Raw genomic sequence first — 26,597 nt, 5'->3', positions numbered from 1 at the left:
CCGCAGTGACTTGGCAGCCACTGAGCCGTCACGTGATGTCCTTTCTCATGTGATGTATGCAGTAGGCATCTAATATCGAGCACGAGCTGTTCGAATGGCCCGCGACGCAGAGCTGATAGCACAAATTGTAGGGCTGTCTTTCAGTCACTGAAGATTGACCATTGTCGAGGTGGTTCCCGATTGACGAAACAAAGTGCAGCGCGAAGAGCAGCTAGTTTCGCAGATGTCGATGTCGCTGGGTGGTCAGTCCTAAAGCTGATGGTAATAGCTCTTGCTGGGACAACCGCAGCACCGGACGAAGACTGGATGTTTGTGGAACCATCAGTATAAATATGTACACTGTCCGCGTACCACTTGTGCAGAAGACAGTTGTTTCAGCACAGGCGACGACAGCTAATACTTTTTCCCGATTCGTGGTACGCTGAGATGGACTGTGGGGCTGATAAGACACCAATGGGGTATCGATGGTTTAGATGCAGCGGTGAAGCCCGAGGGAAGTTTGGCGTTATACTTGACGATAGTTTTAGAGAATGATGCTTGGTGCCTGTCTGAAGGTAGTGTTGCAAGGCGGTGATGGGGGCACGTGCAAAATGTCTGATGTGCGTTCTCAGGGCTTCCACCGTAATGTGAGTTTGCATTGGATGATCCCGACCAATTGCAATAGTTTCCTCTGTTGACGTGCATCTGGGCGAACTCTGAGTGCTTGAGCTTGTGCTGCCTGCAGAACACGAATATATGTCTTGCAGGTGTTGTTCAGTACAGGTAGACTATATCTTAAAAAACCGAGAAAGAGAGCTCTGTAGAGTTTCAGCATTGCGTATACTGACATCGCCCACGTCTTTCCTGTCAACCATTTAAACAACTGGGAGGTTGCTGTCAGGCGCCGTTTCATGTAGGCCACGTGCGGGCTCCAACAGAGGTCTCGGTCGATAATTACGCCAAGAAATCTGTGGGTTCAGACATAGGATATGGTCCGCCCATTGATTGAGATGACATAAGGCGTCATTGGTTTGTGAGTAAATGCCACTAGTGCGCATTTTTCTGGCGATATGCTGAGACCTTCGAGTGTCTTCGGGTGACTGCAGGAGTGACCTCGGGTAACAGAATATAAATACCTTGGTATATGGATAAACGAAGGAAATAGATATATGGAAACACTGGAAAACACAATAACAGTGAAGGGGTAGAGAAATTCAGCCATGATGGACAGAGCGCTATGGGGATACAATAGGTACGAGGTCCTCCGAGGTATGTGGAAAGGTGTAATCGTTCCAGGACTTACTTTTGGAAATGCGGTTGTTTGCTTTAAATCAGGGGTACAATCAGGACTCGACGGGAACCAAAGGTCAGTGGGTCGCCTCGCATTGGGCGCTCACGGGAAGACTACAAATGAAGCTGTGCAGGGTGATATGGGCTGGACTAGTTTTCAAGTGAGGGAAGCTCGCAGTAAAATTGAGTATGAAGAACGGCTGAGGAATATGGAAGTAAGTAAATGGGCTGGGAGAGTGTTCAGGTATTTGTACAGGAAAAACATTGATTCACAGTGGAGGAAAAGAACTAGGAAGCTTACCAGCAAGTATGCGGCCTGTAGGGTGAGCAACACAGCAACAAAGAAGGTCAAGCGGAAAGTCAGAGGCTGAAATAATCTCATGGGTGGCGGCAATGGAAAAGAAACCTGCCATGAGTAACTACTTAAGAGGAAAAAAAGAAATCAGGAAAGGAACAATTTATGATAACTCAAATGGAAGCTCATTACTTTTCGAAGCGAAATCTGGATGCCTTAGAACACGCACCTATATATAAAGCGAGATATAAGAAGGAAGAAGAAGCATGTGCTTGCTGCGGTAAAGCTATGGAAACTATGGAGCATGTTTTATTAGAATGTGAAGACGTCTACCCAGCGGTCGATTTAGGCACCACTGGGCTCCTTGAAGCCCTTGGGTTCAGCGCGAGCAGTGGTAAAGTAAACATGTCCGCAATAGGCATTAGTAAGAGGCGATTGGAGGATTGGTGGAAGAAAAGTAGGGAAACGACAAAAGACGGAGACGTGCAAAAGCACAGTTCGCACTAGGGGATCAGAAAATTTGGGTGTGGTAGTTTATAGTGTTTTTTTTTATTATTATTGTTTAACCTAGGTAGGACATTAGGCAGTGTAATAGCAAGAGCTTGGTGGCGCAACCCACCGCCCCGTTCCAAGGGGACGCTCATAACATCCATCCATCCATCCATCCATCCATCCATCCATCCATCCATCCATCCATCCATCCATCCATCCACTTTCGCATGGCAAGCACTCCGTCGCCGAACCGGCATGCCTCTTCAGTTGCCGCTGAGTTTTTGCAGGTGCTTGTGCGGTTCAATTTTACAACGAAGGAAACGCAGTATGCCGACGAGCTGCGTCTTGGTGGGTTGCGCCGAAAGACGCAAGTGGCACAAGTTTTTAAAGTTTACCTGTTGATGAAAACCGTCACAAGCTATGAGCCGCCGCTGTAAATGCCGAGAGCTGTATTCCGATACCAGCTCATCGATCCGTAACAGTTAAGGCTTCTGTGTGATTTTTCGTGGCATGCATTGTACTTAGAATCGTTAACAGCGTGTCATGACTATTTCTTATACCACATGTGCTGTGACAAAGCTAGACTGATATTAGTTCGAATGTAGGTGGTGGGTGCAGAGTCACCTCGAAGAACGTCACATTAGCAGGGTAGATATAGATAGCCTAGGTCACTTTCACACACGCAGGCTGCACGGTCACAGCTGCGTTAGCTACAGTGTGCATGTCACCAACGGGACTACACGATGCAATGAATTGTCCAGAGATGGTCATCACGCAAGTGCGAATGAAACCGTGATTTAGGCCACGCTTTAACCGTATAGAGCAGGACGCACGCGGCATGATCCGGCGTCCAAACTATGTCTAAAATGTTCTGACAAAATGCGGCCTCGGATAGGAGGCCGGACGAACAGCCAATTCCTCAGATATCGATGTACGATGGCTGGAGCGATCGGACGGCCGAGGTCAATAGCGCAAAGTACGCGTCGCCGTATAGGCACCAGGCGTGGGATGAGTTTGGGCCGGTAGACGGGAGACGTACCTCTCCTATTCTTTTGTGCGTGCTCTTTAAAGGGCTTTGCATGGGAGATATTAGGTTAAAAGGCTTTCGCTGCTACTGAAGCGGTTCACGAAGACTGCTCTGATTTTCTCGTTCATCATACAACGACAAAATGTTTCTGAGAAGACTACAAAGAATACCATAGTGATTGCAGTAGTTAGGAGCGATAACTCGTAGCCTTGCGCGTGCATCATTCAGTTCCAATGGCAATGCTCTTGTGCTGCGAGTGCTTCCATATATATGGTTGAATCGAACCCCTGACGCCGCAAGCACAACAGCGCGACTGTTTAAACCGCAACCGTGCTTCGCTCATGCCGACGCCAACTATACAGTAGAGCACCTCCACAACGAACGACACTAGAACGGAACGGCCTGTATAACGAAAGAATAACTCTGTGCCTGTTCTTGTGTGAGCTGTGCGCTTCGCGACTTTTACAATGAAGCAACCTGTATAACGAAGGATTTCGGAGGCCCCAATCACATCGTTATAAAGGCTGTTGACTGTATTACACGTGTTTGACACGCACGACTGGCACGTATACATCACGCCCCACATAGCACAAGCTAGAGCACTTGTGTGCGCTCTATAGCTCGTGCTATGTGGGACGTGACGTATACGTGACAATCGTGTCAAACAAGTGTTACACAGTCAACCGCCATTATAACGATGTTCTTGGGGCCTCCGAAATCATTCGTTATACAGGTCATTTCGTTCTAGTCGCGTTCGTTGTAGAGGTGCTCGACTTTGGCGTTGGCAGGGGGGAACCCAGCGTGCGGTTTGAACAGTCGTGCTGTTGACCCTGCGGAGTCAGGGGTTCGATCCAATCATATATATAGAAAAAGTAACGGAACAGCGGAATTGCCAATGGAACCGAATAACACACGCACAAGTTTACGAGTTATCGCTCATAACAACTGGAGTCACTCAGGTAATCTTTGTAGCCTTCTGACAAATACTTTATGATTGTATGATTAACTAGAAAACCAGAGCAGTCTTTTGAACCGCTTCGGTAGTAGCGAAAGCCTTTTAGCCTAATATCTCCCATGCAAAGTCCTTAAAGAGCACAAACGCGATGTTGAAGGTCCTATTTGGCAAGAACGCGCTTTTTGAGAGCCGTAAAAACCACAACCGCGACGCCGACCCTCATTTACAAGAAAAATCGCATTACGTGTATGTCATCGTGTAGGTGTGATGTTGCTGTGATACTTGTACTGAATCAAGTTCACGTCAAAAAAGGTTCATTGAAGAGTGGTAGGTGCCCGCTGACCCCTGGGGCATGCACCGGGTGGCGCACACCCAGCGGCCCCATGGGTACATACCAGTGCTATGTGTTTTGCAGATTTTTCATACATCGTCGGTAGATTTTTTTTCTTGCTCTTCCCATATTTACATGATTAAGTTCCGTGACACTGTTAACCCGCACGGCAAAATAACATCTGGACTACAAATGCTGGAGCTCCACGTCTTAGCTTATACCGCGGTGAGTTCTGTTGGCGGGGTGCATTTGCATCGCAATTTGCACTAAATTTCTACTTTATATATTACCTGGTGCCACGAATGTGGCCTGCTTAGTACAAGTGGCGACCTTTCTCAAAAGCAGACACGCGAAAATGCGTTATGCGGCACGTGAGGCCTCAAAACCCGCAGTGCAACATCACTGGAAGTACCGCGATCGCCTTCGTCCCGTCGTCTGCTTCACGTGCCAGTGTTCTGACTTCTGCCGTTCGAGGCGCTGTTCGCGAGCACGTCGCTGACGCGCCGCTGGTGCCTTATGACGGCCGCTCGGTGCCTGTAGGGTCGGCATGTACCTCGCCCGTCGCATCATCCAGGCGCAGCGATCGCTTCCATCTCCCCTCACGGCGGCGTACAAATCGGCTGCTCTGTATTTCCCACAATATAATAATTAATAGAACAAATTCATGTCGAATGTGCACCTGTTACGTGAAGCAGCGCCCAGTATTAAACCACTAGCGTGATCGCGAGCAACTATCCGACGGCGTTTCGTCTCGCAGACAGAAAGCAAACACCGACTGTCTCAGCGAAGTGGCTCGACTCGATTGCACGTAGTACATTTCGTTTGCTATTCGCACCAACGGCAGCAAGAAAACCAACGCATTTAAGCCCACGTTAATAGTGTTGTCAAACATAAGCGCGATAAGGCGAGCTGCGGCGGAGCGAGCTAAGTAAGCCCCGTCTCGATGGGCCGTATTTCGATGAGGGCGAAATGCAAATAGCACGTGTACCGTGCATTGGGTGTGCACGTTAAGGAACTCCACGTGGTCGAAATTGATTAGAACTCCTCCACCACCTCGTGCCTCATATTCAACTTGTAATTTTTGCATGTATAACCCATTAGTTAAAAAAAAAAAAAGATGCCTTCCGCACAGAAGGGGGCGGCGAATGTGGACGGAGCCTAGACAACGGCGCTATAGTACCTAGAATATACCGACGGCGCTTATGATTGTTCGCAAACATGATGTAGATCTATACCATTTTCCATGTAGAACCTTCCAATTCCTAATACTCAGACTCCATTGCAGCATACAGAAAACTCGTCGTACACGGCAAACTCCCGGTATCTATTGTTAAACAGTTACAAGAGCAATCCCTCAGCCCGGCAGAAATGGTCTGGGTTCCTGGTCACTGCAAACTGTCAGATGAATGAACGAGCTAATGATAATCGCCTCTGAGATGTTATTGCAGGTTCCAGACATTCCAGCGCCAAGCTCCGGCGGTCGTATACCGGTCGCGCCCCCCCCCCTCCCCCAGAGCCACACCCGTGCCAGGACGAGAGAAGAAAATTTCCTAAACTTTGCCCTGGCCTCGCTCGCACACAGCGAACACTCATTCGCCAGGCACAAAGTAATACCCTACTGATCCCTGCACGTATGCACCTCCTTCGTGGCCTTCTCGCAGAGGACGCCTTGTCGATATTGTGAAGACCACTTCAACAGCCCTCATATCCTCTGGGGCTACTATGACACACAGATTCCGCTCTCATCGCCCACTGAAGTCGCCCGAAACCCCGCCACTGAATGACCGACTCGAGCAGCTAGCCTGCCAGACCAACGGCATACCTGGCGGATTTCCTCAGCCTGAGTGCACCGTCAACGTGACTCCGTTGTTTCAAGCGTTGTTTCAACGCCACCGCAGCACCAGCGTTTCTGTTGAAGCCCCGAGTTCGGCTCTTAGGCCATTACGCTATTATTATTATTAGATGAACCGTAAGACGCACACGTCAAGACACAAATAGTGCAAGATAAAAAAAGAAGACGGTGACTTCGAGAAGAGAAAACGAAAAAAAAAAAGCAATTAGTTCATCCGCACGGTTCTCTGCGAATAAACCACTGCGGTTGCTAATAAACGCCGTCGCCTTCTCAGCGCACGGTAGCAACGGCTCTAAACAGCACGGGAAATGGGCTCTTGTTGCGTGCAACGGTTTAACGCATGTTACAACGTCACAGGCAAAGTACAGCCCCCCCCCCCCCCCCCCCCCCACCCCCAGTCTTGTATTTCTGAAAATAATTCTCGGGGCACACCACGCGTGAAATGGACATTTTTTTTTTTTTTGTTTTTGTCTGCGCATGGGCAGCGCAACACTGTGTACACCCCGAAGTTGCGTAAAAGATATTGTCGCTGCGTCGTATAGCAAAAAAAAAAGAGAAAAAAAAAAAAACTGGCCTCGTTCGTGATTTAGACGCATCAATGTGCTCCCCTGCTTTTATTTTTTTTAAGCAGTAAACTGAGCGAAATGTATCTTGCTATTTTTTTTTTCCTACAGAAGTTTGGAGTTGTAATCCATGTAGTACAATGTTAAGCGGCGCTTTGTCCCAGTCTGCGCACCACCAGCCCTGTAATAATTACTCGAAGCAAAATAACAATTAACCAACTAGGCTGCTGTCAAGGCGTGGAAGCCAAGCCCACTCCCAAGAAGACACAGGCGCTCGCACTAATTAACTCAGTCTTTCATACGTACATAAACATTTCTCCGCATCTGTGCAATATATTGCTAAATGAAGGTTGTTAAAAAACGTCTTACTCATTCTTATCAAGGTGCCGTCTGCTTGCCGATAGCGCTTTTTTAATAACGATTTCGCTAGAAACCCGGTGACAGCCGCAACGCGAAACGTTTGTCTGAGCGGCGAGCATCTTGTACTAAACGACTGTACAAATAAAAAAAATTTTTTAAAAAAATGATCCAGCACGGAAAAGTGCGGCTGCTCTTGGTGTTACTGGTATCTCAACGTCTTGGGCGACGTTGCATCCTCAAGGCTTTTTACTTCGAGATTCGTTAAAACGGACGTTTGGGCGAGTTGGTAAGCCATATTTGAAACAGAACAGCGCCGTTTTGACGGGGACAAGCAGGGAGAAACGACACGGACGAGCGCTGACTTGCAACTGAAGTTTATTGCTTGGAACGACGAATATATAAGAGCTTCAACCAACAGTAGAAACAAAAAAAAAGATACATATATTTACAGTCAATCATACATGCCGCACTGTTTCTCCCTGCTTGTCCCCGTCAAAACCGCGCTGTTCTGTTTCAAATACTTCGAGAATGTCGCTTGTATTCCATGTGCATGTGACATATTAGTATATTAGACTTACTAATGCCTTTTATTTGTGTGTGTGTATATATATATATATATATATATATATATATATATATATATATATATATATATATATATATATATATATATATATATATATATATATATATATATGGATATTCACAAACATTTTTTTTTCATTCTGCAATGTTGCGTCCCTAGATCGCAATTCGAGATTTGCAAAGAAAAAAAAAAAAAACCTACGATAATTCGGTTGTGACCATAAGAACTTGCGCTTAAAAATCCGTGTTCTTATATGTCTCGGAATACTAGTATTCTTTAGTCGAGATGTAGGAATACTGAAAATTTCGAATACGAAACGAGTACTCTCAATTCTTATGCAAACGGCTTATGCAAAGGGCTTATGGAAAAGGCTTACCCTTATATTTAGGTGCACGTTAAAGAACCCCAGGTGGTCAAAATTTCCGGAATCCTCCACTACGGCGTGCCTCATAATCAGAAGGTGGTTTTGGCATGTAAAGCCCCATAATTAATTAAAAGGCTTGTCCAAACGCAGACTCGCCTATATGATACTTGTTTAGCAGGCCGGCTGCTGTGCAGGTGATCCGAGTTCCCCAACGAACACACGGAGGCGTTTAAATATGCACAATAGTTGCTCGCCGTTTCATAAGCTGGTATCGTGTCAGGTAGCCTATGAATTCGCTGTTTCAATTTAGACAAATAAATATGTTATTTGACCAATCGCATGTGTGCATTCCTTCAACACAATGCGCGGCGCTGTATATATAATGTTGCCTTTTGTTCCCTTTCAATTAGCGCCTGTACACTCCCTTGCATGCACTTGGGATTCTTCTGACCCCCCCCCCCCACCCCTCTTTTTTTTTTCAATGTCATCGTGCAACACATGTGGCCGTACCCCATCACTGTATACATGTATCAAATGATGCAGGCTGGCCTTTTGTAGCCTAACAGGACCTGCGAAATTTTTCGTCTCACTTTTTCTAGAAATTGGAAATATTCGATATTATATTCGATATTGAGCGGTAGGTTCTTCTTTTTTTCTCGCTCTCAAATAGTAGTATTCGAATTCGCTCATCGAACGCCCTTACATATTTCCTATGTTTTCCCCGCACTCGGTAATGATGACAATAAAAGGAATCGCGAGAACGATGCAGCACGCGTTGATATCGCGCTCGGCACACCCTTGCGATGACACTAAGACGACTGTCTTTTTGCGCGTGCCTGCTGCAGCTTTACAAGATTACACTCCGTTGATATTCACGAAAAAAAAAACATTGATTTTTTTCCCCATGGGCCAGGAAGCCCACTTCTTCCGTATCCTGGCAACATAGCCCACGCATGCACCATGCGTCCAAGTCGATAACACTCTGCAGCATTTCGCCATATAGGGCAGGATCAAGTTCACTCTGCTGAACCGGCTCGCGACCCGTTATAAATTTGTATTTCTCCAAAGCGGAACTGAATTGTAACGAAATCGAAGTGCGCTGCATCCGCTAACCTGAACCGAACCGGTATTTTTTTTTTTTTTCCGGTTCGACACCCTGGTTGCAACAGCAGTCGCATAAGGCACATAGTGCCATTCGTCCTCGTCAGGTGACTTATCTGAAGAGAGGAAGCGGAAATCACTTGAACGATAAAGCTTTATGCCCAGGCAGCTAAGTTGAGAGATCCAATAAGCATCGCTGTATTCACTCACTTCAGTGTACTGGCTGTAATCGCAAAATTGAAGCCCCGCCGTAATAAAGTCACGGCCGGTACAATGTAGCTATTCCTTCCGATTCTATGCTAATCTCGTCATGCACTGTTCGCGGCTGCCTGATGCCGTTGTTAACGCGTGCGGAGCCGCCTGTGTGACCACTTGCGATGCGCGAAAAAGATTCGGCCCATGTCTGATTCCCCGCATGTGCGCGTTTAGCGAATGCTTTCCAGATATATCCGCCCTTAAAAGTTGCTGCAAAATTCACTGGCCTTTCAGTTAGCGGCTTCTCAAAAGCATCCGTCTAACAGTGTAGGACAATCTTATCAAGAATGCCAAGACATTTTTTTAGGAAATTTTGAGGATCGATAACTCGAAACCAGCGTACGTGTGTCTTAGACATTTTGCGAAGTAGGCATGAATTTACAAGATGGCAACTGTGCCCTATAATTAAGAATTAAATAAGTTGCTTAGTGAACCTGAGAAGCGACATTCGAAATTTCCGCCTCTTGGAAAAGTCCACCTGAGAAGGCAAGAAAACGCTATTTCATAAAGGGGGTTGAGCGCAGGGACACACGAAAACAAGGGAAGCACCTGAGCGTCCAATGTACCTTCTTTGTTCTTGCGTTTCCCTGCGCTCAACCACCTTCAGTCAAGATGTGCCAACAAGCCCACATCGTCACCCTTGTTTTCATTTATCCATTTAAAGGTACATCACAGGCTCCGGTCGGAGCATTGAGTGATGGGGGATTATACAATAAAATACGTGATGAGCATGAACAAGAACAAAGAAAAGTAACAGTAAGCAGGACCAAAAGAATGCATCATTATACAGTCTCAGTTCGTAAAATGTGCATATAAGCGCTCACGCAAATGTTCGCGGTTAGTGATTGAAACAATGTCATCTGGAAGATCGTTCCAAAGTACGATGGCTTGTGGCAAAGCCGAAGAATTGAAAGCTTTAGTTTTACCAAATATGCGTTTGATGCTGAGGTGATCATGAAGGCGCCTGGATGTGCGTAATGGTTTTTCAAGTGGCAGTGGGGATGGCGTTACGCTGTGAATATATTTGTGTATTAAGCATAAAAGAGCAACAGAACGACGGATACTTAACGTATGGAGTGGAATACCTAACTTAATTTTTGTTATACTGGAATGGCGGTTATAGTTACATGAAATGAATCGAGCAGCTCTATTTTGTACGGCTTCCAGCATTGAAATTATGTACTCTTGATGAGGCGACCAGATGGACGAAGCAGATTCAAGCTGTGGGCGGGCGAAGGTTAAATATGCCAATTTGCGTGTATGAGCAGAGCAATGACGCAAATTTCGACGTAAGTAACCCAGCGTTTGTGACGCTTTAGCACATATGTTGGTGATATGCAATTTCCATGAAAGGTCAGATGTAAGATGCAAGCCTAAGTACTTATATGACACCGCATGGGGCAGTGAAAGGTTGTTTATAGAATACGCAAAGTTAGAAAGTGACTGTTCATGAGTAAAGTAAATTGCTTTGAACTTATGCGAGTTCAACGTCATAAGCCAGTTATCACACCAGGCATAAACAAGGTTATTGTCCCTTTGGAGGATGAAATGGTCATCATGACTTTCAATAGTGCGGTATACGATGCAGTCGTCAGCCAATAGTCGCATGCAAGAGGAAATGTTAGAAGGTAGGTCATTAATAGACTATTCAATTGTCACATGCACTTTCGTTTATAGTGTTAAATTTATTTTTCCAGAGCAGGTGGTATAATGGCCGTGATAATTCATGATACCCACAGTGGTGGCTTAGCGGCTACGGCGTTGCGATTCTGAGCTCGAAGTCGACAGCACTTGTTCGATCTTGGCTGCAGCAGCTGCATTTCGATGGGAAACGAAGTGCAAACACGTTCATGCACTTAGATTTAAGTGCACGGTAAGGCACCTCAGGGGGTCAAAGTTAATTCGGAGCCCCTTACTATGGCGTGCCTCATAATTTGATCGTGAGTTTGGCAAGTAAGACCTCAGAATTATCTTTTCTATTTTTTTCTATAATTCGAGGTATTGAAACGAACAAACAAATCCCTCACCTGCGGCAGCAAAGGCCGACGTTCCCTGTGCGAGCGGGGACGTCGGGTCGGGCGCCACGGCGTCGCCCGAATTCCACTGCGACGGAGGAGCAACGTGCAAGCCGAGCACAGGGCTGGCAGGATCGACGTCGTTCTCGTCATCAGTCATCAGCTGGTGGCCCGTGGATTCGGCGGCTGCTTGCGCCCTGTCGGCACAAGCGCACACACCGTTGATATACAGACGGGCGGACGCGCGCGCATATAACCCGGGGTTGCACTTCTGAGATATTTCCAATGCGCTCAGGCGGAGGAGGAGAAAACACTGTAGAATAAGGCAAAAAGGGGCTACGGGACAGTCAGACCACTAGAATGGACACAGAGAAAGCGACAGGACAATCTTTTCCATCATTTCTGCCTTCTTCTAATGGCGTATATCTTTTTTTTTTTCGCTAAGTGGCTGGAAATGTCCTAAATGTCTAAGTTCCAACTAGCTCAGCGCTATTACTTAAGTACTCCTAAAGGTTACATCATCGCAAATTTTCAAGCAAACTTTGTAATGTGGCGTTCTTCTCATGCGACCGATCTCTGAGCCTGAGAGTATTCAATCGCGCGAAATTGAAGGTCACCTGTGTGCAACGTGGCTCGCTGATTCAGGAATTTTAGCCAATATGTGTAGGTGCTTTTTGTGAAAACGTACGAGTTTTCAGTTCATATACCGTGACCCGCGTAGGCCTGGCCGTCACGTAAAAGAAGAATGGTGCGGGAGAACAGATGTGTTATTTGCATTTACGCTCAAGCACAAAGGTCCCACAAATGCTGTGTAAATGAAAGAAAGAAGGTGAAATAAATATAAACAACGGCATGTGCAAGGGCGCAGTAAAGGTGGCCACAACACATGCCGGCTAGAACAGACAGCTATGGAGGACAACCCAGTTTTCTTGCAACTTGTTAGAACGAACTGCTATGTTTGCAAGAATTAAACTGTGCCCCGTGTAACAATTAATAGGCGGGGCGTGCGGAAAAACGAAATGACCATGATGTCGTGCCGACCGAAAGACATTATAAGGGACTTGGGACATTGTCCTGAAGGCTTCGTTGTACTACCACGTGAATACTTCGTATAATACCCCTCTTATATTAGCGATGCGCCAACTGACCCGAATGTGTAACGATTCAGAAGCCGCTGCAACAATCAGCCAGCGTTCCTTAACGATCATTACGCGTGGCTGATTTTTTTTAGATAATTCCGAATTGTTCGTGACATATAATTAACGCAAGAAATTACAAAGCAAATGCGAACATTATATAGCAGCGAAAATAAAAGGACCACTGTAGAGAGTGCATACCGGGCAAAGACTGCTTTCGGCCTTGTGGTTTTGTCACGTTTTCCGCATAGACAAATATCGGATATCTGTTTCCTTACGAAGAACATCAAAGCTAAACAACATTATAACGCCTCCTCCTCCCTGATCCTCTAAATACAATGACGCTCGAGCACAGCAAGTACGCAGTATTTACATTATGGCACGGGCTATAATTTCGTCGCCACAAAAGCACAGCCCCGACTTACGCAGCAGCTGCTGCAACAACCTCCCGTAGTGGCGCAATATTGTACGTAAAGTTGGAGATCTGTGGCCTCCACCCTTCCCTCGCGCACAACACGTGCTCCGTCCAGCCCGTTAAACAAGGCAGCTGCAGGCACGTGGGCGTATAAGCACGGTCCGCGGGCGAGAAAGAAGAAGAAGCGCGAGTAGAGGCTGCGCGATCACCTCCTCAGGGCCACTTGCTTGGCCATGACGCGTTGGCGTTCGGCAATGAGCTCGCACTTCTCGCAGGTGCACTCCCGAAAGGGACAGTGGCGCTTGTGACCGCGCACCAATCGGCGGCGGCCGTGGTTCCGGCAGCGGGCGCACTTGGGCTGCCGGCCGGTCGGGGAGCGCAGGGCGCAGGCCGCGGGCAGAGCGGCCGCCGCCGGTGCGCCGGACGCGGCGTAGCGCGCCGGCGTCGTCGGACCGCCGTTCATATCGGCCGCACGGTGGACGCAATGTGCCAGAAGGAACGCCGGCATCGCCGACAGCGACGAGCGCACGCGAGCAACGCGGCGGGGAGAGGGTGCGCGGCGGGAAAGGGAGCGCCGGTGCGAACGCTAGAGACGCGTCTCCCCCCCCCCCCCCCGCCCCATAACGTAGCGCGGAGATCATGACGCAGGTGATGACGACGACTCCTGACGACGATTGGAAACAGCGGCCGACTGCGAGGAGAGAGGCACGTCACGTGGCCCAGCTGCACGGATTTATTTGAACATCGACCGGCCTGCCCGCATCGTTTACTACTTTTTCTTCTCGCGCGCCTTTTGTTCCTACGCAGCCTTGCAGCAAACATACGAACCTCCTCCACATTTCCAGCCAAAAACATTCGTGGTTCTCTGTAACCCTCATAAGCATACTGGAGAACAAAGGAACCGCCAGTTCAAGAAAGCAATTCCCGTCTGCTGCATTTTTTTAAGCGTTTTATCATGCCATGCTACTGCAAACTGCAAAGAATTTGCCATAAATCCATGATCGATGCCTACTAAAACGATAACTGAGATTGCTAGTGGTATTTCTCGTACAGGGTAATTCCTCTTGGGTTGTAAGCGTGCAGGGGCGAAATACCCGGGCCTTCGATAGCCTGAATTCGAAACCTGTTATCGGATCAAATTCGTCCTCGGAAGGCGGTCACGTTTTGTGCTCGGACATAGTGCAACTTTGTCGTTTGCACCGGCTTCAAGAAATAAATACTCGAAATCTGCAGTAAAACGTATTCCAGTTCCATTAAAAAAATTTTCCGTACTGTATAAACATGCTGTATATGAAAAACCGGTAACGTCAGTCCCTTCGCGGCACAATTTTTGAGTGCGTACTTCTAGAAACTGGCGCTAAGCAAGAAAGTTATATATATATATATATATATAGATAGATATATATACGTTTTTTTTTTACTTTTTAATCATCCCAGATCACAGAAACACGTGGTATATTCACTCGAGTGAAACCATGCACCTCACACAGTAAGTCCTACATTCGTGCAACACAAATTTCGTTAAATTTAACTAGCGCATGTCCTCGGCGTTACTGATTACAACGTACCCCCGAGAGGCTGAGTGCCGCCTGTTTCAGGGAGTTTCTGGGCTATCCCAAAAGTTCCAATGCCCTGGGGAGTGGCATCCACTCTCGTACCAATTCTCCACTGGTCTGGAGTGTCAGAAGCGCCACGGCAAGCGCACCACGCAGCCGAAGCACCACAGGCATACGCTGAAGGCACGGAGTAGCCCTCAAACCCTTTTGACAAAGGCTGCATACTCCCCCGAGCCTAGGTATATAGACCAAGGTTTCCGTGACGAAGTCGATTTTCTTCTCCCTCTGTGGGTGCAACTTGGAACTGCTGACTGGTCGTGCAGTCCAAACGTAGCACTGCGAAATTCCCGCTGCACTCGGCGATTTCTGTTTGTGCCTCTGAGATACGAAGAAAATGTCTCTCTGTGGGGCCTCTGGTCCGTAGGCTCTTTCTTGCTCGCGGGTGCACATCGGCTTTCTACGTAGTTTTGTGCCGCACTTCTAAGAAAGCACCTTGTTTTCTAAGCGCGCGCCGTAACTAACTGCAATACACGCCTAATCTGCTTATTTTATACGCTTACAAACCTGCGAAATCATCTTGCAGATGGAAATGCTTCAACGCTAGAAGTTATAATACTGTACTGATCACGGCGAACAAAACAAATCGCTGCACGTCTTGCGCACTGCAGAAAAATTGTTATAAGACTTTACAGTGCTTAACCTGGAAGTCAGGAGCAGTACGCAAATTGTCGAGTAAGCAACGTATGTAGTACATGGCAGCGAAATGCACAGATCCCATACACAGACGAACACCCGTGGCGGTAGGGTATATACAGTATTCAATTCATGGAAGTAGAGTAACATAATATCATGCATCTCATTACAGGGTAAAATAAATCAGAAGTGCATCCACAGGTGTCAATAAGTGGAACAATCTAATTACATTATTTAACAAAATGATGTCTCTAAATAAGAAGTTATTCGAAGAACAGCAAAGTAGTATTTTTATTATGTAATCCTGTTCTGAAAAAAAAAAAAATTCATGATTGAGTTACATGTGTTTACAGAGGGGAGGAAATAGGTCTCCGCTCACTCTTGAAATGGATTGATACGGTCCCTAACCGGTCCATATCAATCCTCACAAAATGCTTTTAAAGCTTCGCCGTAACTTTAGTATTGTGCACCGGATTTCGCAATTTGCGGGAAGCTCGCCTTAGACACGCCTGTCGGTGCGAACTTACACAATTGATCTTCGTGGATAGCAATGACAAATTTAAGTAGCGAATCCTTTGGGCGTGCGAGAAACAGATCGAATCTCGAGGCATAAAAAAACGACATCACACACAAACGTGCTTCAGTACGGAGGGCTACAAATTACTTGCCCTGATAGCGCTTCAACGCACATCTGATCTTCAACGTTATCATGGAGAAAGTAATGGAGGCACATTGAAAAGACATGCATATCACGGATCGTTCTCCCCGATAAGCTCTGCCCAGAAATCTGTCTCCTACCTTGCCCGTTCCCCACAGAGAAAGGAATAACAATCAACGCAGTTTTGCAAACATTCAGTGCTTCGCTCATAGCCGTTTTTAGCTGAATTTCTGCACCAAAGAAAAGGGACAGCCTAAAGATAAAGACAGACAAAGATTGATCATCTTCGTCAACTCCTAAAACCTTCAAAAATTTTGACAGCCCTTTGAACAATATCCTGGTTCCCAACAACGACAAACGGCTCTAGCTCGTTCAACTGCACAATTTGCTTTTCCGCCACATTGGTCCTCTTTTCGCAGCAACTGCGTGAAGTGGCTAGGTTCGTGAATGCGCCACTATTTCAAGATCGGGCTCGACGCACAGAATCAGACACTCGCTCGTGCGTACAGATAGCAAAATAGGTCGTAAAAAGTGTTAACATAAATGTCGGCCGCAATGGTAACTCGCGCGTTGCTTATGCGAAGCTTGGCAATTGTTCCTGAACGCACAAAGTTACTGCTGCGCTAGATGTTCTGTTTATTGAAACGGGTAAAGCAAAGACAATGCGCGCACAATTCAAGCGGCTGAGTTATAGGTTCAGTCGCTTCCACACAACCAATGCGCGCTACATTGGAACCACATGTTTCGTTCCTAGACGGCTAGCGAAGAAACAGCGACCATGCAGCTGCGTAATCAACGGGAAGAAAAATAGGAAAATGATAATGCAAAAGAAAATGAAGGCATAACGCCTTATAAAAAATGGTAAAAGAAAATTACGCAGATGGTTAGGAGGAGCGGGCTGTTCAGAAAGAGAAATGAGAATGTCTTCGCGAGGCAAACATTGCCCCAAGTTTTTATGAAGACCAGAAAAAAACTGAATACGCTAGGTTTTCTTTTCTTTCCTTTTCTTTCCTGTGTTTTTATGACGATGTTCAAACGCAGCAAGAATACATTAGTAACACCTTCCTTTATGTAGATTTACTCCTGATCACCATGGTCATTCTTTTCAAGTTGGAAAATGTGAAAGTCTAAGCCACTCGAAAGCAAGAAAGGCATGCATAAAGCTTCCGTTACAAAAACGCTCGCTAAAGTGATTTTGAGGCGTTCCGTACAAGTTACCGGCCGATTTCCAGTCTGTCTTTTCTTTTCTTTTTCTGCTTTTTTTTTTGCTTTCTCATATTTTACATTTTCACATGATACTGTGCGGTGAGTCAGATAAACAGACATATACCAATTATATACCTTTTTTTTTTTTTTACTTAGAACGTCGTAAAATATGTGTCAAAGACCGTAAGAAGGCAGACTACCGCACTTGTTTACGACGCTCTTTCGCGTTCAAATTGCGAACTTTGATAGCGGCTAACTTACAACATAATTTTACCACGACAGCAGTGAAAACCTCGAAACATGGTTTGCTCTGCTATGCGTCGTCGTGCCATTTTACGTGCATCGCCTAATTAGTGCAGGAGGGAAATACAGTCAGCAACATAAGCAATATAAACATAAGTAAGACTATTGTTTCAAACTGTGTAAATCGCCAAAGTCCCAGCCTGTTCGCGGGCTCAGATGTGGCGTTGCCACGCCATTTTTGTTGTTCTTTCATTTTTTTAAAGAAAGGAATATCCAACTAAGCGCACAGATTATTTCAGCGTAAACTTTGCATATTGTATTTCAATAAGCAATCTAGATTAAAACTTTTAGGCTTTAATGTTAGATTTACTGCACTACCTAAATATATTTATATCGTGCTTAACTGTCTGATCGTTATTGGCAATAAAGTGTATGACCATTGAAAACTTTTATGACACGTTGAATACTGCGAAATAATCGAAAATACTGACTTCTATTTTCAAATTGTAATACCCCCGTACAGTCGATGAACTTCACAGGTGTGCTCATAAGTTGAAATCGCATTTTGGCCGGTTGCCTATACATACTTGTGACCTGAAATACCGAAAATTTATTTGTTTAAAAATAAATTTGGCAGCATGTTACACTAGTGTAGCACGTGTAGGCAAAAGCCTGCTGCACACTTGGCAATGCATTAAGTAATGCGATCGGAGGGGCAAGACTTCTTTGCAACACGTAATGAGCCGCGATGTGAAGTACACGTGCGGGAAACCGTTGTCTGCGAGCTTCGGCCTCCTCTCTACGCTGCCGTCTTGCCTCGTCGCGTTGCTTCTTTCGCAGTTCGGCTTCTCTGGCTCGTTTTCGACCCTTGGCTGCGGCTTCGCGTGCTTGTATAGCGGGGCCAGACTCGCGCCAACGAAGTTTCTCTTCGACCTTACGTTGTACCCGCTCAGCTGGGGAAAGCAGCCGTCGCGGTCGAACGCCTCGCTCCCGCCGCTTCGCAAGTCGCACCTCGTTTCTTGCTTGGCGAGCATCCTCGACCGTAGCGTACTTCCGAGGGGGGTACGCAACGCTTTATTGGTGGCTTGGATGCTTGTTTTGATGAAAAAAAAGAGAGCGCTACGAAGACGAGGACGAAAGAACAACAAGTACGACAGACAAGGCGACAGACAAATGACGGATGCGAATGAAATTGGCAGCCGTCATTTCTCGACAAAATTTCGACGGAAGCCAACTCCACTTCCATCATTTTTTTCTAAACAGCAGGCTTGCGAGGTTCGCAGATTTTCTTTCGTCCTCGTCTTCGTAGCGCTCTCTTTTTTTTCCATCAAGTATGCTCAACCAACTCGCCCACATCAAGCTTCTGCTTGTTTTGAGCTTGTTCTTTATTGAAATGCATGCTGTTCTGCGTGTTGTATGGGTGATTTCAATGAATGTATGCACTGTTCGCTTCACGTTGCTGAGCGCTTGTAGCCTCTGCCTTAAGGGGGTATGAGGCATTGCATATTTGCTTGCTAACGGGGGTACGAACCATTGCTGGGGTAATGATTTTTGTACCACTCGACTAGACACCGCGTTTTTTGGTATGGGCCATTGCGACGATCCACTTAAGGCTTTCCTTTTAAAATAGAAAATAGTGACACATACTGCAACCGCAAAGTTTAGCAACGCCGACCTTCGCTAAAGGGCAACTCCGGCGATATTGTTGAGTTCCACGGATGCGAATGAAATTGGCAGCCGTCATTTCTCGACAAAATTTCGACGGAAGCCAACTCCACTTCCATCATTTTTTTTCTAAACAGCAGGCTTGCGAGGTTCGCAGATTTTTTTCGTTCATTGCATTGAACCACCAACGTTGCCTGCTCGTCACTTGGTGCTTACATTGTGTTGTACCGTGAATGGTGGAATACGCAGATGATGCTAGCTGGGAATGAATGGCAGACGACCGCGACAACTGCATCGAGGAGTTGACTATCGTGACGCAGTGTTTGGCAGGAAAGATTGCTGTCTCGAGGAGTTACCATCCGTGTGTACGTTTTGTGATGATTAGCGCAAGTGGGCTTGACGTTGTTGCCTGCACGAACTTCAGCCTTCGTCAGCCACGCACTCAATTTGAACCGGTGTGGATCGCGTTCAGCAAACGACAGACCTAGCACCATCGCTGAGTTAATACCTCCGCTATCGGTGGACCTGACTTAAAGCTGAAGCCATAGGGATGAAGAAAACTTCTTCTATAGCTCAGATTTCCCCAAACGAATTTGAAATCAACCATTATTCTTCAAGGCTGCCAATCGCACTCGCCGACGCATCCCAAAATTAGATGTGACTACGTACGTAGGGGTATTTGTACGTAATGTTATGCTGACTCATTTAACTTCCGAGATTCACTGTTTGCCTCTCATCCCAAACGAGCAACAAGCGGTGGCCCCTTAGATACAGCAACGTAAGCAACCGTTTCGTTCAGCAGCCAAAGGTGTCGGTACTGACATCGGCGTTTCGGCGAGAAAAATATGCGTCCTCTAAATTAGCGATCATACACGCAAAATCTTACGCTTAATTCCAATGCAGATCGTAGAGAGGTCCAAAAGCTCGGCCACAGAGCGCCGTCGTCCGGCGGAGAGTACTCGCTCCGAATCCGCGTTCGGAACACTGGCGCTCCAACCAGAGCAAGCAAATGTCATGCCAAAGTACTGGCATTGCTCACGCCGAAGTGGCAATTTTCCGTTTTTGGGAACGACAAAGGTTTCTGCCACGCCTTTGCGGCATGTTTGCGCGCGGAACTTTAGAAGCTATTCTCTCCGAACATCAGGTTTCGTGACCGTGCCTGCGGCCTGGCTGTTAGTAGGCCAACGAATCACAGCAAAGCACGCGCGCCGCGTGCGCCGCTGGGATGCCTGCAGCACCGCCAGATGGCGCGAGCCCCCGCGCATCTGCGGCAGCAGTGGCGCCAGCCGCGCGGGGTAAGAAAAAAAAGAGAACCATAAAGCTCGCCTTCGCGCATCCGCGGCTCATTTTAGCATCTCCGCTTAACAAAAAGCAAGGTATAATTTGTGTGCCCCCGCGCTTGTGCGTGCATGCGTGCGTGCGTGCGTGCATGTTTCGAGACTTTATGCACTCCCACAAAGCTTCGCTGTATATAGATTCCAACTCGTTGGATGTGCTGCAATTTACTTTGTTGAAGGAAACCTCAAATGCGAACTCTGAGAAGGTTCGCGCATTGTCTCTTTTACTTTCGCATCTAAGTGGCGGCCTCCACTGTAAGGTTCACTAGTTTGGGCTTGGTTCGGTGAACGGAACAGATCGCCTAACACGCGTACTTGCAATCTGCTTTGCGAGCCGCAATTTTCTCAAAAAGCAAAGTGTGTCAATGTCACCGGGGGACAGTTTTCTTTTTCCCGAACAGCTCAATTGCCTTTCTATCCGTTGCTATACGGAAAAGCAAGATATCGCTCGCGTTCTGTTTGGTATCGTCTGCGGTGGCTTTTTATGCCATCTGCCCTACACAGACGATCCAGTCAACGATTGCTGCAGCAACTACGTCACGCAGACTTCCGGTCCCATCCGCTGATTGTGGCGGGGCAGTCTCGACTGATCCGCAGTGTGATCTTGAACCGAAATCAGCTCTCGGAATTTTCATTGGAATAGGCGATCCACGCTCTCAATCTGCCATTGGAACAGACTTGCTCCAAAAAGAGCAGACACTTTTGATCCGGGAGGGCTCCATACCTGCCATTGCAATTCAGCATCAATTTAAGTCTAGTTTATCAAGCACATGAACTGTCTCCAAGAAAAAAGTACGAAGAATGATAAATAGGCAGTATAACAGTGCATACTATATGTACGGTCTCCCGCTCGCTTTTTTCGAATGTTCGTTCACTCGTACCAGCGCGACTCATGCAGGGTGTTGCGATAATGCTTACATGTGCAAAATTAGCGTGTTTTGCGATATCCTCACATTATTTGATGTCACCGAGAAGCGGCCTTCCATTATAGTTCAAGCGAACGACGAGCGGTCGCTCTACCTGCCGATGTAAACAAATGCACCGGTCAGTGCTTTGGGCTGTCACCGGCATTCTTCCGGGTAAATTGTGCTTTGTACAAATCGACGTACAGACAGCGATGGTTTGAAGTTTTTCTGTTGTCCAGGGACCTAAAGTTTTTCCTGAGGATAGTGGCCGTCTATCCAAGCCATGTAGTTTTTGCGAGAGATTCTTGCGGGGAGAATCGTGATTTTTACAATGTAGAAGAAGGTGTTCTATGTCTTCTTCAGCCTCTTCACATGAGCGTTTATCACTGTTAGTTTTTCTCATCCTATACAGGAAGCCCCCGCAGGGGTGTCAGCGTCAGCTCGCGTTTGGTGTGTTGCGACACCACGTACCCGAGCACATGAGGGTTGGACCCTCCTGCATGTAGCCGTGCGCGGCTTAGCTGTGTCCGGGGAAAAGGGGATCGTGGGGGTTGAGCCGATGCCGGGTGTTCGCAACTTTAAGGCAACACACCTCTTTGGCATCTGCTTCACGTAGACGGCACCCCTGGACTGACCCACCCGGGTCAGTCCGGGGCTTACTCGCGCTCTTGCCCTTGCTGGAAAAAAAAGTAATTGCGCTAACTGTTAAGGAAAAAATCTCGTTCTTTGAAGCAAGGAAGCGATTGTCGTACCTTTCGCGAAGAAGTTATGGCGATGCGACGCAGGTGGGGGCAGTGTCACAGAGGCCTCGGGAGTCCTCCGAGCTTACGCATAGTGGTCCCGCAGTGACCCCTCATGCCCCGTGGTGGAAGCAGCCAGCGCTGCTCCATCCTCTTCAAAGGCCCTGCAGACACCAGTCCCACAGGGTCCTAAAAGCAAACGAACCCCAAGGCCCGAGACACGTGTATCGGCGCCTAACTCTTGGTCCTCCAGCGCCTCAGAGAGAGCGATGGAGGTCGACGCAGAAACCCCGGTGTCATCGACACTGAAGGACAAGCGCTCGCTCGAGCGCGGAAAGAGGGACAAAATTCCAATAACCCTGCTAAATAAGAAAGCGATAACCTAAAGATTATCGCTCCTTTGTATTAGCCTTTTTAAATCCATGTTGCCTAACATCTTACCTCTTATTCCTTCGTAGTGCCATTTCTTACCTTTCAATTTCAAAATGGTTTTTATTATCCATTGAAATTGTAGAGGTCCCATACACAATCTAGCAGGCACGTACCCAGGATTTCTTTCGGGGGGGGGGGGGGCAACCCAAGGTCACTTTTCTATGCAAATGAGGGGGGGGTACCTTTACTAGTACAAATGTGAATAACGCCCACCATTCGCCATAAAAACGCGTAAAACCACAAAAGAGAAGTGAAATAAGGTGTAGTTTACACGTACGCCTGTGCGATACGCCTCTCCTTTACTTGGCAAACAAAGAACCACGTCAAATTGACTCGCGCAGCAAAGAAGCGCAGGAAGAACACTGCCAAGAACAAGCAAAGAAGCAAAATTGTAAAATAAAGATTAGTTTAGTAGAATAGAACCTAAAAACACAGCAGTTGGCAACAAAGGCACACGGACCGCGCGCAGTTAGGTTACTCCGCCAGCCAGTCACAGAAGCAAACAAAATCGTCGTCATGCGGCCTTTTCAATATGGCATCGTACTCGATACCTCCGGAGCGTCTGCTGTTCTTGAAGACTCTTTTCATCGGCAGAAGCAATGAGATGTGCAATAGACATGGAAAAAATGTATGGAGTCTTCAAAAGTCTGCAGTGCAGTTCATTTCACTGCATGCTGCACCCGTTTTACTCATGAAACTTCACTGCCAACTGAAGTGAAACTTCACAACAAATAGTTGCAGCGAAGCAAGCATGTTATTTCAGTTCAATAAAGAATGAGGCATTCGCCCTTCCACTATAATAGGCAAGGAAAAAGGTATAAAATTACGCACTAATAATTTTATTTTTGTAGTTACCGCCTTATTTGAGTAACAGAAAAAGTTTGAAGTACGAATTAGTTGCAGCCTCGCGGAGGAACAGTGGCTGGCGGTTATGAGGGCGTGGGCGGGGCTTCACTGCTGACTTTAGTTGTATCCGACAATAGTAGCGTTTTTTTTAATTACCTCTGGAATAATTATAGAGAAATATATACTTGCGGAACAATCACAGTTCTTTTGGATCCCTCGTTAACTGCTATATCAAGTGAAGTGCCACAACCGACTCGTATTTTTATTTGGGAAGTTGCGTAACGATGCGGGCCGCCAGACGCGTCCAACCGCGTATGGCGCAGGAAGCTGCCATAGACGTACTGCGCCCATCGCGGAAGGTTAGAAAAACACCTACACAAGCACAGCAGAGAAGTGGCTACGTTAGGCGGCTCTAATGTTAACTGTAGAAGCGTCATTCAGAACACACGTAACTGTCCTCCACTTCTGGCGGCGTTTTCTTTGTTTCCTTTTTAAATAAAGAGATGTTGACCCATAAATATTTGCATAAACAATGGCTAAATTTGTTCATTTTCGCTTGTCCTTCCAGTTTGGCTGTTGTCTCGGCCCACTCCCTTAGTAGATCGCTTAATTTCTCAACTCCTTGAGGCTCTTGTTTCCAGTTGCCAATTTTGCACGAAAAGTGCTGTACAGTTAGGGAAAAACCAGACGAGTTAACGGGTGGCAGTCATATTGCCTATGAGTTTAAGTGTTACTGCAGGGTTTGATGGTGGACGCTGTCTCACATTATTTTATTTTCCACCTTATCTAACCCATGTCACGGGTATGTGGTTCCGAGGATCTGTCAGCGTCGCGGCGAGCCGTCACTCGAGGAAATAATGAAACAAAAAGCAAAGTTAAACGTAATTGGCATTTTCTCTGGCCGCAACTCGTTCCACGTGCATACAGACCAGCTGACCACGAGCTGAATCTCTGTCTGGTACCTGGATCAGTCTAGACGAAGAAGGTTGAACTAACGAAGCAACAAAGATGCGCGTGACCGTTCAATAGATGGTGACAACTGAGTGCATCTCGAGTTAATCGCGCGGGCACCGAATTGATGAGGAAACTGGCCTCCACATCTCAGGAGATGCCGATAACTACCGCCATCCAAAAGGAGTGAAAATGGCAACAAAATGTTGACCGCCGAATAGCTGTAAAGTCTCAACATTGATTTGGCGGTGCTTTAGGAATGTGTGTGAGAAGTGGTGGCGTGGGCGAGGAGGGGGTCTGCGTCTTAATTTCGAGGCGGGGGGGGGGGGGGGGGGCCTTGGGTACCTGCCTGCAATCTAGGTGACATCAAAGACATCATCAACATCTTTTCACCAGTTGCAGTGTGTCTCCAGGAAACAAATCTCGGTCGAAAAAATAGTCAAATTCTCAAAGGTTTCACTGTTGTCCGAAGGGACCGCGAATGCTCCAGCCGTTTGTCAGGTGGAGTCGCTATAGTCGTGCAGGGCGGCACTCCTACCCGAAATTTCCAATTAAATATATCTTTCGAGGCCGTAGCTGTTACCATTCTGTCTTCCAAAACCATCACCATTTGCTCACTGTATATTCCACCCCACACCCATTTTACTACTAAGCAGTTAGAAAATTTAACAGATCAATTCTCGGAACAATTTTTTTTAGTAGGGGATTTTAATGCTCCTTGTACTCTTTGGGGCAGTGTCAGAACTGACCAAAGAGGACAGCTGGTTGAAGATTTTATTCTGTCGAATGATCTCTGCCTTTTAAATTCAGTTGCCCCGACCTACTTTTCACCAACTTCCCGCACTTTTAGTTTTTTTAGATTTAGCTTTTTGCTCACCATCTCTTTTTAATGATCTTAAATGGGAAGCCCTCGACACGTCATATGGTAGTGATCACTTACCCGCAGTCATTAATATCTTATCATCACCACCAACCTTAAGCACTAGGCCACGCCGATGGAAATTACAGCTCCTAACTGGCCGGTTTTTATGGAGAACTCTAAACTGAAAGATGTCTTTTCGCCAGGCCTAAGCGTTCATTAACTCAAAAAATATTTCACTGAGGTCATAATCTCAGCGGCAAAAGAGGCGATACCCCAGTCATCAGGTATTGTGCGCAAAAAGCTAAACCCCTGGTGGACAAAGGAGTGTACCGACGCTAAAAAAAAAAAAAATAAGGCCTGGGTTATCCTACGGAGGTACCCCACCTATAGCAACCTTCAAACAAGCCAAAGCCAAAGCACGATTTATTCGAAGACAGGCGGAGAAATCATAATGGCAAAACTACATATCTTCAATTAATAGTACGGTCACATCAAAACGAATGTGTGACCACGTGAGGAAATTTAGAGAAGAGTATACTCATCTTACACAATACCTTTACTTACGTGTCCAGGCACACAAACATCACTACAGAACCAGGCCAACTTATTAGGTGAACACATTTACAACATCTCCAGCTCAGCAAACTCTTCAAATACATTCTTAAAATATATAGAGACGGCGGAAAAACAGAGACTGCCCACCACTGGGGCTTCAGCTGAAATGTATAATAACCCCCTCACAATACATGAATTGAACAGAGTTCTTTCTTCCGGTTAAAAAAACGCCAACAGGTCTTGACCGTGTTCACTACAGAATGCTGGCACACCTATCACAAGCATCGGTAGAGGCACTTCCTAAATTTTTCAAAAAATATATGGGAGTAAATTGGATGAGATGATTGACAGGTGCGACTGGTCTTCACTGATTGTTTCCGGGACGCCAGTGGTGATTTATGAACAATTTTGTTCGCAAATACGCAGCTTTCAAGAAGCCTGCACTCGAATTGTTATAACAGAGAAGAAATCATAACTGGCTTACCGTGGGTATCATGAATGGAATAACCTACCGAGATTTGCAGTGGAAACGGCTTAAGCGAACTCCAAGCAATGCTGAGCTTCGCGCTAGTTACAGAATCGCAAGGAATAAAGTCGTCGTCCTTATACGATGCGCTAAACGACGCTACTTTCAACGACAGTTTCAATTATATGTTCGAAACCCGGAGAAGACGTGGTCATTGATAAACCACCCACGCGGTAAAGACACTACCAATTCAAAGCTAGCCGACGCTTTCCCATGCGATCTTGCACAGACAGCCGCAATCTTCCATCAACGTTTCGCACGCGTTTCGGAAGCAATATCAACGGTGCCAGCTGGTCGCTCTGGAAAAGAAAAAATTATATCTGCTTCCGCGTTCTTACCGACGATAGCATTCGACGTACTCGCAAGAATAGTTGCTGGGTTTAGGCGACATAAGCCAGCTGGTATA

The 26,597-nt window shown here is 46.6% G+C and overlaps 1 protein-coding gene across 1 annotated transcript in view; it reads right to left on the bottom strand.

Moving 5' to 3' along the window:
• The window catches only part of LOC126548065 (uncharacterized), a 41,148-nt gene extending 27,595 nt beyond the window's left edge, over nucleotides 1–13,553 (bottom strand). Inside the window, exons 1-2 of the mRNA XM_050196149.3 lie at nucleotides 13,226–13,553; nucleotides 11,478–11,662 (exon numbers count right to left, since the gene is read on the bottom strand). Coding sequence (XP_050052106.1) covers nucleotides 11,478–11,662; nucleotides 13,226–13,524 — 484 coding nt within the window. The 5' untranslated portion in view covers nucleotides 13,525–13,553. The remainder of the gene's footprint in view (nucleotides 1–11,477; nucleotides 11,663–13,225) is intronic.
• Nucleotides 13,554–26,597: the final 13,044 nt, after the last annotated feature.

The sequence above is a fragment of the Dermacentor andersoni genome, chromosome 1 (assembly GCF_023375885.2).
Source record: "Dermacentor andersoni chromosome 1, qqDerAnde1_hic_scaffold, whole genome shotgun sequence".
Taxonomy (NCBI): domain Eukaryota; kingdom Metazoa; phylum Arthropoda; class Arachnida; order Ixodida; family Ixodidae; genus Dermacentor; species Dermacentor andersoni.
This window is presented reverse-complemented; position numbering and strand designations above follow the sequence as displayed.